Source organism: Piliocolobus tephrosceles, chromosome 2 (genome assembly GCF_002776525.5).
Source record: "Piliocolobus tephrosceles isolate RC106 chromosome 2, ASM277652v3, whole genome shotgun sequence".
Taxonomy (NCBI): domain Eukaryota; kingdom Metazoa; phylum Chordata; class Mammalia; order Primates; family Cercopithecidae; genus Piliocolobus; species Piliocolobus tephrosceles.
Genome location: NC_045435.1, coordinates 164,069,348 through 164,081,882, shown reverse-complemented (window position 1 = coordinate 164,081,882; position 12,535 = coordinate 164,069,348). Strand labels below are relative to the sequence as shown.

Sequence of the window (12,535 nt, the reverse complement as noted above, 5' to 3'; positions counted from 1 at the left end):
GGCTCTGTGGGCATGGGACCCTCCAAGCCAGGTGTGGGATATAATCTCTTGATGTGCCATTTTCTAAGACTGTTGGAAAAGCACAGTGTTAGGGTGGGAGTAACCTTATTTTCCAGGTGCTATCTGTCACAGCTTCCCTTGGCTAGGAAAGGGAATTCCCTGACCCCTTGTGCTTCCTGGGTAAAGTGATACCTTGCCCAGCTTCGGCTCACTGTCCGTGGAGTGCACCTACTGTCCTGCACCCACTGTCCGACAAGCCCCAGTGAGATGAACCAGGTACCTCAGTTGGAAATGCAGAAATCACCCGTCTTCTGCGTCACTTATGCTGGGAGCTGTAGACTGGAATTGTTTCTATTTGATCATTTTGGACTCTGCATATTTCTAGATGTTTTTGCCGAAATCAATCTAGCTTGGTATATGACAACATAAAAAACTCAAGGATGGAGCCCAAAAACTCACCAACCAAGCAAGTAATTATGCTGAACCCCCTTGGGCACTCTCTAATTGAATGTCCTGGGTCCTCCCAATTCTTAGTCCTTTAATACCTGTTTTTCTCCTTCTCTTATTCGGACCTTGTGTCTTCCATTTAGTTTCTCAATTCATACAAAACCATATCCATGCCATCACCAATCATTCTGTATGACAAATGCTCCTTCTAACAACCCCACAATATCACCCCTTACCAAAAAATCTTCTTTCAGCTTAATCTATCCTACTCTAGGTTCCCACGCCGCCCCAATCCCACTCAAAACATTGCCCATTATCTCTCCATACCAGACCCCAAAATTTTCACCGCCCCAACAGTTCACCACTATCTTCTTTTGTTTTTCTTATTAATTTAAGAAGATAGGAATGTCAGGCCTCTGAGCCCAAGGCTGCAGGTATACATCCAGATGGCCTGAGGCAACTGAAGAACCACAAAATAAGTGAAAATGGCCAATTCCTGCCTTAACTGATGACATTACCTTGTGAAATTCCTTCTCCTGGCTCAGAAGCTCCCCCACTGAGCACCTTGTGAGCCCTGCCCCTGCCCTCAAGAGAATAACCCCCTTTGACTGTAATTTTCCACTACCCACCCAAATCCTATAAAACAGCCCCACCCCTATATCCTTTTGCTGACTTACTTTTCAGACTCAGCCCACCTGCACCCAGGTGATTAAAAAGCTTTATTGCTTACACAAAGACTGTTGGTGGTCTCTTCACAGGGACATGCATGATAGGCCTCAACAATGCTGTTATTTAAAAGCTGAAGGATGAGTAGTTGTACTGCTTTTTTTTTTTTTTTTTTTTAACTTTTCTCTCAAACTATCCACTTTCTAAGGGGGTTTAACACCTGCAGGAAAGATCTAAAATTGACACCCTAACATCACAATTAAAAGAACTGGAGAAGCAAGAGCAAACACATTCAAAAGCCAGCAGAAGGCAAGACATAGCTAAGATCAGAGCAGAAGTGAAGGAGATAAGAGACACAAAAAACCCTTCAAAAAATCAATCCAGGAGCTGGTTTTTTAAAAAGATCAACAAAATTGATAGACCGCTAGCAAGACTAATAAAGAAGAAAAGAGAGAAGAATCAAATAGATATAATGATAAAGGGACTATCACCACCAATCCCACAGAAATACAAACTAACATCAGAGAATACTATGGCACATAGGAAGAGTCACATTTACAAAGGGCCACAGTCAGCTTCTGGTACGGTTGCCTAATGATGTTATGCAGGTATTCCCTGGGATTTTATGTGTGTTAGGAGAGTTATTGAATCAAACACAAAGTCTTCAAACATTATGCCATTAATTTTAACCTTCCTTGCCATTAATTAATTTTTGTTTTTAAAATCAGGAAGGCTCAAGAAATAGGAGTGGTCAGGGCCTGACCCTAGCCTTCAGAGGGCTTGAAACTCTCAAACAGGTCTTGACCCGTTGCTTTTTCTGCAGTGCTGGATTAGCTGCACAGTGTGATGCAGTTAGATGCTCCTTTGTTCTTTTACCACTTTCTGGTAAAAGATACTGAACCTAGATTCCAAGTTAGGATTGGCGACCCAGGGTTCCTCTCACCTCCCCCGGCCCAGGTCATCTAGCCCAGTGCAGGGCCACTTGTCCTGGAGATACTGATTATTCTCATCTTCACAGGAGTCCCATCTCCTGTGTGGTAACTCTGCTATGGACTGAAAGTTTGTGTCACCCTAAAATTCATATGCCAAAATCCTAAACCCCGATGTGATGGAATCACGAAGTGTAGGCCTCTGGGGGATTATTAGGTCGTAAGGGTGGAGACCCCATTGAATGGGATTTGTATTATGAAAGCAAAGTATCTCGGGCCCCCAAAATCCCTAAGGAAAACTCAAGCTGGAAACTGCTTAAGGCAAACGTGCCTCCCATTCTATTCAAAGTCACTCCTCTGCTCACTGAGATAGATGCATATCTGATTTGCCTCCTTTGGAAAGGCTAAGCAGAAACTCAAAAGAATGTAACAGTTTGTGTATTGCCTATCTGTGATCTGGAAGCTCCCTCCCTGCTTGGAGCCTTCCTGCCTTTGCTTCAAGTTGTCCCGCCTTTTCAGACAGAACCAATGTACTTCTTACATATATTGATTGATGTCTCATGTCTCCCTAAATGTATAAAACCAAGCTGTGACCTGATCGCCTTGGGCACATATCGTCTGGACTTCCTGAGGCTGTGTCTCGGGTGTATCTCCAATCTTGGCAAAACAAACTTTCTAAATTAACTGAGACCTGTCTCTGATTTCCTGGGTTCACAGTACTTTTAGGAAAGAGACCCCAGAGAGCTCTCTAGCCTTCTTCCCACCATGAGAGAACACTGGAAAAAAACGGCCATCTATGAAGCAGCCATCTCCAGACACTGAATCCTCCAGTGCCTTCATCTTGGACTTCTCAGCCTGCAGAACTGTAGGGAATAAATGTTTGCTATTTAAGCCACTCACTTTACTGTATTCTATTCTAGCAGCCCAAACTGACTAAGACACTGTCAAAAACAAATTATAAACTCACCTGGTTTTTTCTTTTTTTTTTCCTTTAATAGACTTTCCAAAATTAGCTCTGCCCAGTGACAAGGCTATATTAATAGCCTTTATTAGCCTACATCAGATAACAGAGACAGTCTGATGAATTTTTTTTCTTTTTTTCTTTTTTGAGATAGAGTTTTGCTCTTGTGGCCCGGGCTGGAGTGCAATGGTACAATCTTGGCTCACTGCAACCTCCACCTCCTGGGTTCAAGCGATTCTCCTGCTTCAGCCTCCTGAGTCGCTGGGATTACAGGCACCTGCAACTATACCCAGCTAATTTTTTTTTTTATATTTTTCTTAGTAGAGATGGGGTTTCACCATGTTGGCCAGGCTGGTCTTGAACTCCTGACTTCAAGTTATCTGCCTGCTTCGGCTTCCCAAAGTGCTGGGATTACAGGCTTGAGCCACCGCAGCTGGCCAGTCTGATGAATTTTCTTACTTTACATTTTCATTTGACATTTCGGATCATAAGAATTTGTAATTTTCTAATTCAATGAGATTTCATGGAGGAGTTATAAGGATAATTTCCAGGACAGAAAAAGACTGCAGAAAAACAGATTAATATTGAAGAAGAGAAAGCCAAAGGATCACGAGCTTCATTATAAGGGCCAGTTGCCCTCCCCCAAACTCATGGTAGGGAAAGACATGAAATGGACTAAAACAGAACAACACAATTTAGATTAGCCCCCACAAGGAACTTCCCAAAGACTGTGTTCATGACTACGCAGTGATAATCTTGTGTTGTCTCTTTAGAATTTCAAAATGGTAAAGCTGGGGTGGAATTTAGGATCCTGTGAGCGAAAAGTTCTCATTTTGCAGAAGAGGATTCTGAGAGCCAGACATTAGTGGAAGTGTCAGGGATACAATCCGGGTAAGTATTGCTTAGCTGCCCATCTTTAATACTTAGATAGCTTCTCATATAGTCTAATCCAGTTCAGAGGTTATAGAGTTGTTGATTTCTTAAAATTCCTTCCAGATTACACAGTTGCTGATTCTAAGCAAAAATCATAGGATAGAAGTCTGTGAGCTGAACTGATCAGATTCCACAGGCTGTTCATTGCAGAAATATTCCCAAACCAGCTGAGGCCCCATTACTCTTTTTTTTTTGAAATGTTGAACATGTCAAAGATGAATTCCTCTGATGGCCGTGGCAAAGCCATTTGGTGTTTGGTTTACATGAAGTCACAAGACATTGAGTGTTCTTTTTTCTCCACTTGAGTTTTTCTCTGTTTGGTCCAACTATTTAGTAGTGGAACACACAGCTCATGAAAGGAGGAAGTGATTTAGAAGATGAGGCAAGTGGAAGGAACAGTTGAAATGACAAAAAAAAAAAAAAACAAAACCTTTTTTTCTCTTTTTCTTCCCTGAAGTAGTTTTCACTGTTACAGCTTCAGACGATTTTGTAATCTGGTTCAAAGTTGAACTTCCTGTCTGCTTGGCTGGTCGAGAAAAAAAGACTTTTTAAAAAGCAGCCTGTTGCAAGTGAAATGAATGGGTTTCTGACCCATCAACACACCTTGATGTTGGTTATGGCCTTTATTTTATGTTCACTTTAGGCAGAAATATTTCTCACAAAAGGGACTGATCTGACCTCTTGTCAAGATCACATTCACTTCAGTCCTGTGGTTTTTTTTTTTTTTTTTGAGACAGAGTCTCGCCCTGGCACCCATGCTGGAGTGTAATAGCGCCATCTCGGCTCACTGCACCCTCCGCCTCCTGGGTTCAAGTGATCCTCCCACCTTAACCTCCCGAGTAGCTGGAATTACAGATGTGCACCACCCCACCCGGCTAATTTTTTTGTATTTTTAGTAGAGACAGGATTTCATCATGTTGGCCAGGCTGGTCTCAAACTCCTGACCTCAAGTGATCTGCCTGCCTCGGCCTCCCAAAGTGCTGGGATTACAGGTGTGAGCCACCACACCCAGCTGGGTCCTGTGGTTTTTGTGTGTCTTTCCTTAAAGTCTCCGGGTGAACATGCAACCAATTAGAGCCCCAAGAACCATCCTGCCAGCCTCCTGTTGCTTATTCTTTACATTTCAAAGCTGCCATCTATAAAAGTGACTCCAAAGCCCTGGAATTGGTAAGAATGTAGCAGGGAGGAACACTTTTTTGGCATGTTTAAAGCAACATGTGAGAACATATCACTCTGGAGTCATTCCGGACTCTTCCTTTCTCTTGTACCCTACATCCAATTCGTTAGGAAGTGGCATAATGCAGAGTCTGACTGCTTCTCGCTGCCTTCCTTGCTATTGCCCTTCTCTCACCTGGGTAGACAGCTCTCTCCTAGAGGACAACGGCCACCCAACAGGCCTCCCTGCCCACCTGCACCGTTTCCTGCCCACAAGAAGAAAAAGGAATAATGTAAAAATTGATATTTTAATTACATTTCAATTCTACTTATTCTGCAAAATCTTGTATTAAAAAGTATTTTAGGCTGGGCATGGTGGCTCAAGCCTGCGATCCCAGCACTTTGGGAGGCCAAGACAGGTGGATTATTTGAGGTTAGGAGTTCAAGATCAGCCTGGTCAACATGGTGAAAGCCCATCTCTACTAAAAAAATATAAAAATTAGCCGGGCATGGTGGCTCATGTCCATAATACCAGCTACTTGGGAAGCTGAGGCAGGAGAATAGCTTGAACTCAGGAGGTGGAGATTGCAGTGAGCCGAGATCACCCGACTGCACTCCAGCTTGGGTGACAAAGTGAGACTCCATCTCAAAAACAAAAACAAAAACAAATAAAATTTTATTTATACACTGTAGCAAATAATTAAGATTAAGAAAACAAACTTGTCATTGGGTCCTAAGGCATTTGGGCCCCTTTGGTTGTCATCAACGGAAAGCCACTGTGGCTGACTCTGGCCTGAAGGAAGAGTTACCGAGAGGCATGGGAGTAACTCACAGAACAGGAGATCAAACATTTGGTCCTTAAAGAGCAGTGGTCTCAAACATTTTGTTCTCATTTTGTTTAATATTCCACATAGAGGAATATTAAAAAGTTTATGTACTATCTTGCACATTTTTAGGTTGGTATCTAAGTTTTTCATCATCACTTTTTTTTTTTTTTTGAGATGGAGTTTTGCTCTCGTTGCCCCGGCTGGAGTGCAAGCACGATCTTGGCTCTCCACAACCTCTGCCTCCCAGATTCAAGTTATTCTCCTGCCTCAGCCTCCCACGTAACTGGGATTACAGGCATGAGCCACCACGCCCAGCTAATTTTATATTTTTAGTAGAGATGGAGTTTCTCCATGTTGGTCAGGCTGGTCTTGAACTCCCGACCTCAGGTGATCTGCCCACCTCAGCCTCCCAAAGTGCTGGGATTACAGGCATAAACCACCGGGCCCAGCCCATCATCACTTTTAAACTTTCAAAAGAGATTTTTAGAATATGACAAATAGTGACATTTAAAAATAAAATCTGGCCGGGCGCGGTGGCTCAAGCCTGTAATCCCAGCACTTTGGGAGGCCGAGACGGGCGGATCACGAGGTCAGGAGATCGAGACCATCCTGGCTAACACAGTGAAACCCCGTCTCTACTAAAAATACAAAAAAAAACTAGCCGGGCGAGGTGGCGGGTGCCTGTAGTCCCAGCTACTCGGGAGGCTGAGGCAGGAGAATGGTGCAAACCTGGGAGGCAGAGCTTGCAGTAAGCTGAGATCCGGCCACTGCACTCCAGTCCAGGCGACAGAGCGAGACTCCGCCTCAAAAAAAAAAAATAAATAAAATCTGTTATATCATTCCCTTAAGTGTATCACGTGGAATATAAACCAAACCATTTGATACTCACCATCACTCACCAGAATATCGCAACAACAGAAAACATGAGCAAACTTGTCTTTAGCAATTGACATTTTTACATTATTCCCTTTTCTTCTTGTGTTTTACTTATATTTCCATTCTATTTATTCTGTAAAATCTTGTATTTAAAAGTATTTTATAGGACAGGTGCAGTGGCTTACGCCTGTAATCTCAGCACTTTGGGAGGCCAAGGCAGGCAGATCATGAGGTCAGGAGATTGAGACTATCCTGGCTAACACGGTGAAACTGTCTCTACTAAAAACACAAAATATTAGCCGGGTGTGGTGGCGGGTGCCTGTAGTCCCAGCTACTCGGGAGGCTGAGGCAGGAGAATGGCATGAACCTGGGAGGTGGAGCTTGCAGTGACCTGAGATTGTGCCACTGCAGTCCCTGTGCAACAGAGTGAGACTCTGTCTCAAAAAAACAGTATTTTATAGCTAATCCTGTTATACTCCTCTGTAATAAAAATGTTACATGTACAAATACTCAAATTTAAACATTTCTTGGGATCAGGCTGGGCACAGTGGCTCACACCTGTAATCCCAACTTTGGGAGGCTGAGATGGGTGGATTGCTGCCATCCAGTAATTTGAGACCAGACCAGCCATCGTAGAGAAACCCCGTCTCTACTAAAAATACAAAAATTAGCTGGGTATGGTGGTGGCCTGCACAGATAATCTCAGCTACTCTAGAGGCTGAGGCAGGAGAATTGCTTGAACCTGAGAGGTGGAGGTTGTGGTAAGCCAAGATCGCACCACTGCACACCAGCCTGGGTGACAGAGTGAGACTCTGTCTCAAAAAAAAAAAAAAAAAAAAAAGTTTCTTCTCCAGTTATTCATCAATTTTTAGAAGTACGTAATTGATTCTAATTACATAGAAAAAGAAAGTTTTTGAATGCATTGCTCAGTGAGATGGATGGTGCACTTTTATTTATTTGTTTTTATAATTAATTCATGTATTCATTGAATATTACTGCTAGCATGAGGCAGAGTTCAGCATCAATTCTATTTCCATTTTTCATTGTTATAGTTGAAGTGCTGAGCAACCTTGTTCACACGTGATGGGAATGGAATAGGATTGCCAGATTTAGCCTCTCTTTCCCATCTACTCCTCACCCCACTAATATCTGGCTGTTGGCTGAAGTTAAATGTCAGCTATGGAAAGCCATTTACAGAGGAGTAAGCAGTTGTTGTTCTTGTCTGTCCTGCATTTGTCCTCCCATCTGTCTACTCTTTGGGGGACTGCCAATTCCCCCCGGCAAATCCAGTGGTGCTGGCAGGGCTGCCGGTCACAGGGCTCTACCCTCCCAGGATGGGCGTGGAATGCATCCTGGCCAATCACAGTTCGCCCTGACCTGAGATTGGGCCAAGAGGTAGGTATGTGACCCAAGGAGGGCCAATCAGAATCTCCGTATGGGATTTGACACATAGTCATTGGAAGAAAGACGCTTTCACTTTCTGTTTGATTATAGCTGTGATGATGTAGCCCCGGGACTGCTGGCAGGCACATCGGCTGTCTTTTCCTGCTTGGAGAAAGCCTGGCTGCAACCGGAGGGAGAAAGGCCAACCCTTCGAAGGGAAGTAGAGTCAAGAGCAGCAAATTCTGGGTCTCCTGATGTGGTTTGAGCCCCTGAATTCGGTCATCTCTGAAGACAGCTGTACCCATGGATGTCCCAGTTATGTGAGCCTATAAACTCATACTGGTTTTTAATCCTGTTTGGGTTGCTTTCACTTTTAACCTAAATAATCTGATTAACAAACTATAGTAGTTTTCTATTGCTGCTGTTGAAAATGACCACACACTTAGTGCGGTCATATAAATTTCTGATCTTATAGTTCTGGAGGTCTGAACTCTGAAATAGGTCTTAAAGGTGAAAGTCAAAGTGTCAGCAGAGCTGTATTCCTTTAAAGGCCCTGGGGAAAATTAGTTTACTTGCCTTTTCCACCTTGTAGAGGCCGCCTACTTTCCCTGGCTCCTGGCTCCTTCCTCACATCACTCTAACCTCTGCTTCCACAGTCACATCTTCTCTGACTCTCCTGCTTTCCTCCTATAAAGATCCTCGTGATTACACTGGACCCACAGGGATGATCCAAGATGACCTCCCTATCTCATCCTTAACTTACACAGGCAGAGTTGCTTTTGCCACGTGAGGCGACATAGTCACAGGTTCTGAAGATTAGGGCAAAGACATCTTTGGGAGCCATTAATTTGTCTCCCACACATATTCAAGAAGAAGAATCATACTTGACCACTGAGAAGGTCACTTTTAATCACAGAGCGAAGCGCCCTCCTTTTAGGTGGCCCCAACAGGATTTCAGTGCCAGGTTCCCCAGCACTTACCTTGGAGCCGCTGAGGGGGATTTCCAGCGTCTGGTGAGCCTGGGGTCAGCCGGTCTTTCTCCTGTGTCTCGGCAAAGTCTGCTATGGGCCTGAGAAGAGCCAGTGCTCCAGAACATTCCAAGTAATTGCCTTCAAGGTACAGCTCGCTGGGGAAGGGAGCAGAATACATTGTCTATTTTATGTTAGTTCTACTTCCTCAAATTTGGATGTAAAGTTTTCATCTGATGAAATAATATACCTAGTCATAAAATAATAAAGAAATAATCATAATAATTAATTAATAATAGGCCATGTCATAAAAAATAGACCTAGTGACTATGTCAGCTGGCCAAACACATATATTCAGTATGACACCACTAATTTTCAAACTTAACTAAAGGACCTTCTCTCATGGTTAAGAAAAGGCAAGCAAAATAACAAGAATGGAGAAAAGATGATTAGATTCATAACAGATCATATAACTCAAGACAGAATAAAGCCAAGATAAGAAGGGGGCAGCGGGGGACACATCTTACCAAATGGCACTCTGGCTGATGACCGAACCCAGCCTTAGCCCGCTCTGAGGTCCCAGACCACAATAACGCAGACTGAGGCCTTGAAGCCTTTGGTTGTTCTCCAGGCCTGAGAAAATGCTCTCAAGTTCTTCCTTTCCAAATCTACAAAGAAATGACAGTGCCAACTTAAATAACAGAGAGGCTGTCTAAGAGGAGCCTGTTTATTCAGAACTGGAATTGCAATGGGAATGGGAATATACAGGCCATGGTAAACTATGCACATATTCAGGGAGGCAGAGGAAGACAAAGGTCTTTCAATGAAAAGTGAGGAGGATTACATCATTGTTTTCAGATAATTGTCCTTGACTACAAGGATCAATAACAAGGGTGGCACCAAACTGAGATTGGACAGTTGCTGGGTAGATGTCCTCGTAGAAGTATTTTTTTGTGTAAGGTTATGATGGACTTGTGCAAGGCTGTGGTTGTTGCAGGGTCTTTTGTGATAGTTCTTGTTATCAGGCATTTATGCATGAGAGCCCTTCTTTCATGGCCTTCCCTGGCTATATTTGTCAGGTTTTCTTGTTGTTGTTCAACACAAGTGACTTCATTTTAATCTGACAATTTTCACAATAGAAACAAATTAGTGACTTTTTTTCTTTTTCTTTTTCTTTTTTTTTTTTTTTTTGAGATGGAGTCTGGCTCTGTTGCCCAGGCTGGAGTGCAGTGGCCGGATCTCAGCTCACTGCAAGCTCCGCCTTCCAGGTTTACGCCATTCTCCTGCCTCAGCCTCCCGAGTAGCTGGGACTACAGGCGCCCGCCACCTTGCCCGCCTAGTTTTTTGTACTTTTTAGTAGAGACAGGGTTTCACCGTGTTAGCCAGGATGGTCTCAATCTCCTGACCTAGTGATCCGCCCATCTCGGCCTCCCAAAGTGCTGGGATTACAGGCTTGAGCCACCGCGCCCGGCCTCTTTTTCTTTTTTTTTGAGATAGAGTCTTGCTCAGAAACAAGGATTACAGGCACGCGCCACCACACCTGGCTAATTTTTGTATTTTTAGTAGAGACAGGGTTTCGCCATGTTGGTCAGGCTGGTCTCGAACTCCTGACCTCAGGTGATCTGCCCACCTCAGCCTCCCAATGTGCTGGGATTACAGTCATGAGCCACCGTGCCCAGCCAAATTAGTGACTTTTAAAACCTGTGCCACTTACTGGATTATTAATTGTAAACCCCTTTCCAGGGTAATTAGTGACATTTCTGCTGATCCCTAATTTGAGCGCCTTCTGGGTAAAGGGAGCAGAAGATGGTTGGAACTACCCAATTCAGGCAGCGGATGAAGAACAAGCTGTAAACCCCAGAGAGAAGAGCTACAGGGAAGGGCAGAGACAGGTGGAGTCCTAGAGACTCCAGCAGGGCCGTTCCCTCCTGGAAGCCTGCATTGCAGGCTTTACTTTGCAAAGTGAAATCTTGTGCCTCGTCCACAGCCTCTGGGGGTAGGTAGTGGTAAAAGCCATGGGTCAGGAAACTGAGGCTTGGTGAAGGAAAGCAACATCTTTAAGGAATTTGGAATGTCAAAGCTTGAACCTTAAAATGAGGTGGGTAAGATGAACAGAAATAACTTTTAACATGTATCAATTCATGAACAAGTAATTACTGAGGGCCTTCCCTGAGTCACCTACCAAGGTGGGCGTGGGGATGCAGCTTGTGTGAGAAAGGACTGTCTGATGGACCTCATAGCCTCTCAGTGGAGACAGTGAGGAGAGAACTGCAACCCCAAGAGGCCAGTATCCTGCAATGTTACCAGTGTGAAGGTCTCAGGTGGTGATTCCCAGCTAGGCAACCCTGACAACACTAGGTGTTCTGGCGTCAGCGGAGGTGTGTCATCTGACTATTACCACAAGCTGTCTCCTGAACAAGAGAATTCCTTCTTTCTTCCTTCTCTCTTCCCACCAGTGCAGGTCTCTGGGTGCCCCTCCCAGGAGCTGGGGTCTGGAGGGGTCTCTTAGCAGTGGGGCTGGTGCTGCCCAGTAGAGTGCGGGAAGCTGGGGGACCCGTAAGCAGATCCTGCAGTCACTGCGTGGTGTCCTGTGTGCTTTGGGCTTCTGCTGCCCCCCGTTACAAGACCCTGCCTGATGTTCCTCCCAGCATTTCAGAAACCCTGAGAACCTCCACAGAGAACGCCCTCTCCCCAGCTTTTACCACCAGGGCCCTGACCGGATCCCAGTTCTGCATCTCTGGGCTACCACTTCTCAGGCTCAAATCTCCTCTCTCCTCACAGCCCACCGGCCTTTTGAGTTTAAGGCCCCACCCAATTGCACGGGAACAGTCACAGAATCACAGACTCCTGGAGTAGGGGAGATCATGTCATTACAGACCAGAAAGGTTCTGTGACTTACTCCAGATCATACACACAGTTTGAAGTTGTTTGTGGATGGCAACTTACAGACCCCAGGGAATCTAGTGTCATGGATCAGAGTTGGTCTCTGATTCAGACAACCTGGATCCATATCAAGGTTCCATCCCCGGGGGGCTGAATAGCCTTGAACAAGTCTGTGGACCTCATCCACAGTCTAGGGATAGTAATGGTGCATAGCTCATGAGGTTGTTGGGAGGATAAATGAGCTCATTCCTGCATCGTGTTTGGCACACAATAAACACTTATTAACTATTAGCTGGAAGTATTATTATTATTCTCATCCTGTGGACACTCCCCTAACATGCTTGGTACCCCAGCTCTGAAGGACTTGCTCCACCGCTCCCCAACACCACACCTTTCCCTCCCTCTTTCCCTCTCTCCCCCCTCTCCCTCCCTCCCTCCCTTCCCTCCTTCCCTCCTTCCCTCCTTCCTTCCTTCCTTCCTTCCTTCCTTCCTTCCTTCCTTCCTTCC

General features: G+C 44.7%; 1 protein-coding gene across 1 annotated transcript in view; it reads right to left on the bottom strand.

Annotated features, from left to right (window-relative positions):
- Nucleotides 1-12,535, bottom strand: part of LOC113224798 — a 64,846-nt gene that overhangs the window by 37,845 nt on the left and 14,466 nt on the right. The window contains exons 4-6 of the mRNA XM_026454199.1: nt 9,673-9,813; nt 9,158-9,303; nt 4,367-4,462 (exon numbers count right to left, since the gene is read on the bottom strand). Coding sequence (XP_026309984.1) covers nt 4,367-4,462; nt 9,158-9,303; nt 9,673-9,813 — 383 coding nt within the window. The remainder of the gene's footprint in view (nt 1-4,366; nt 4,463-9,157; nt 9,304-9,672; nt 9,814-12,535) is intronic.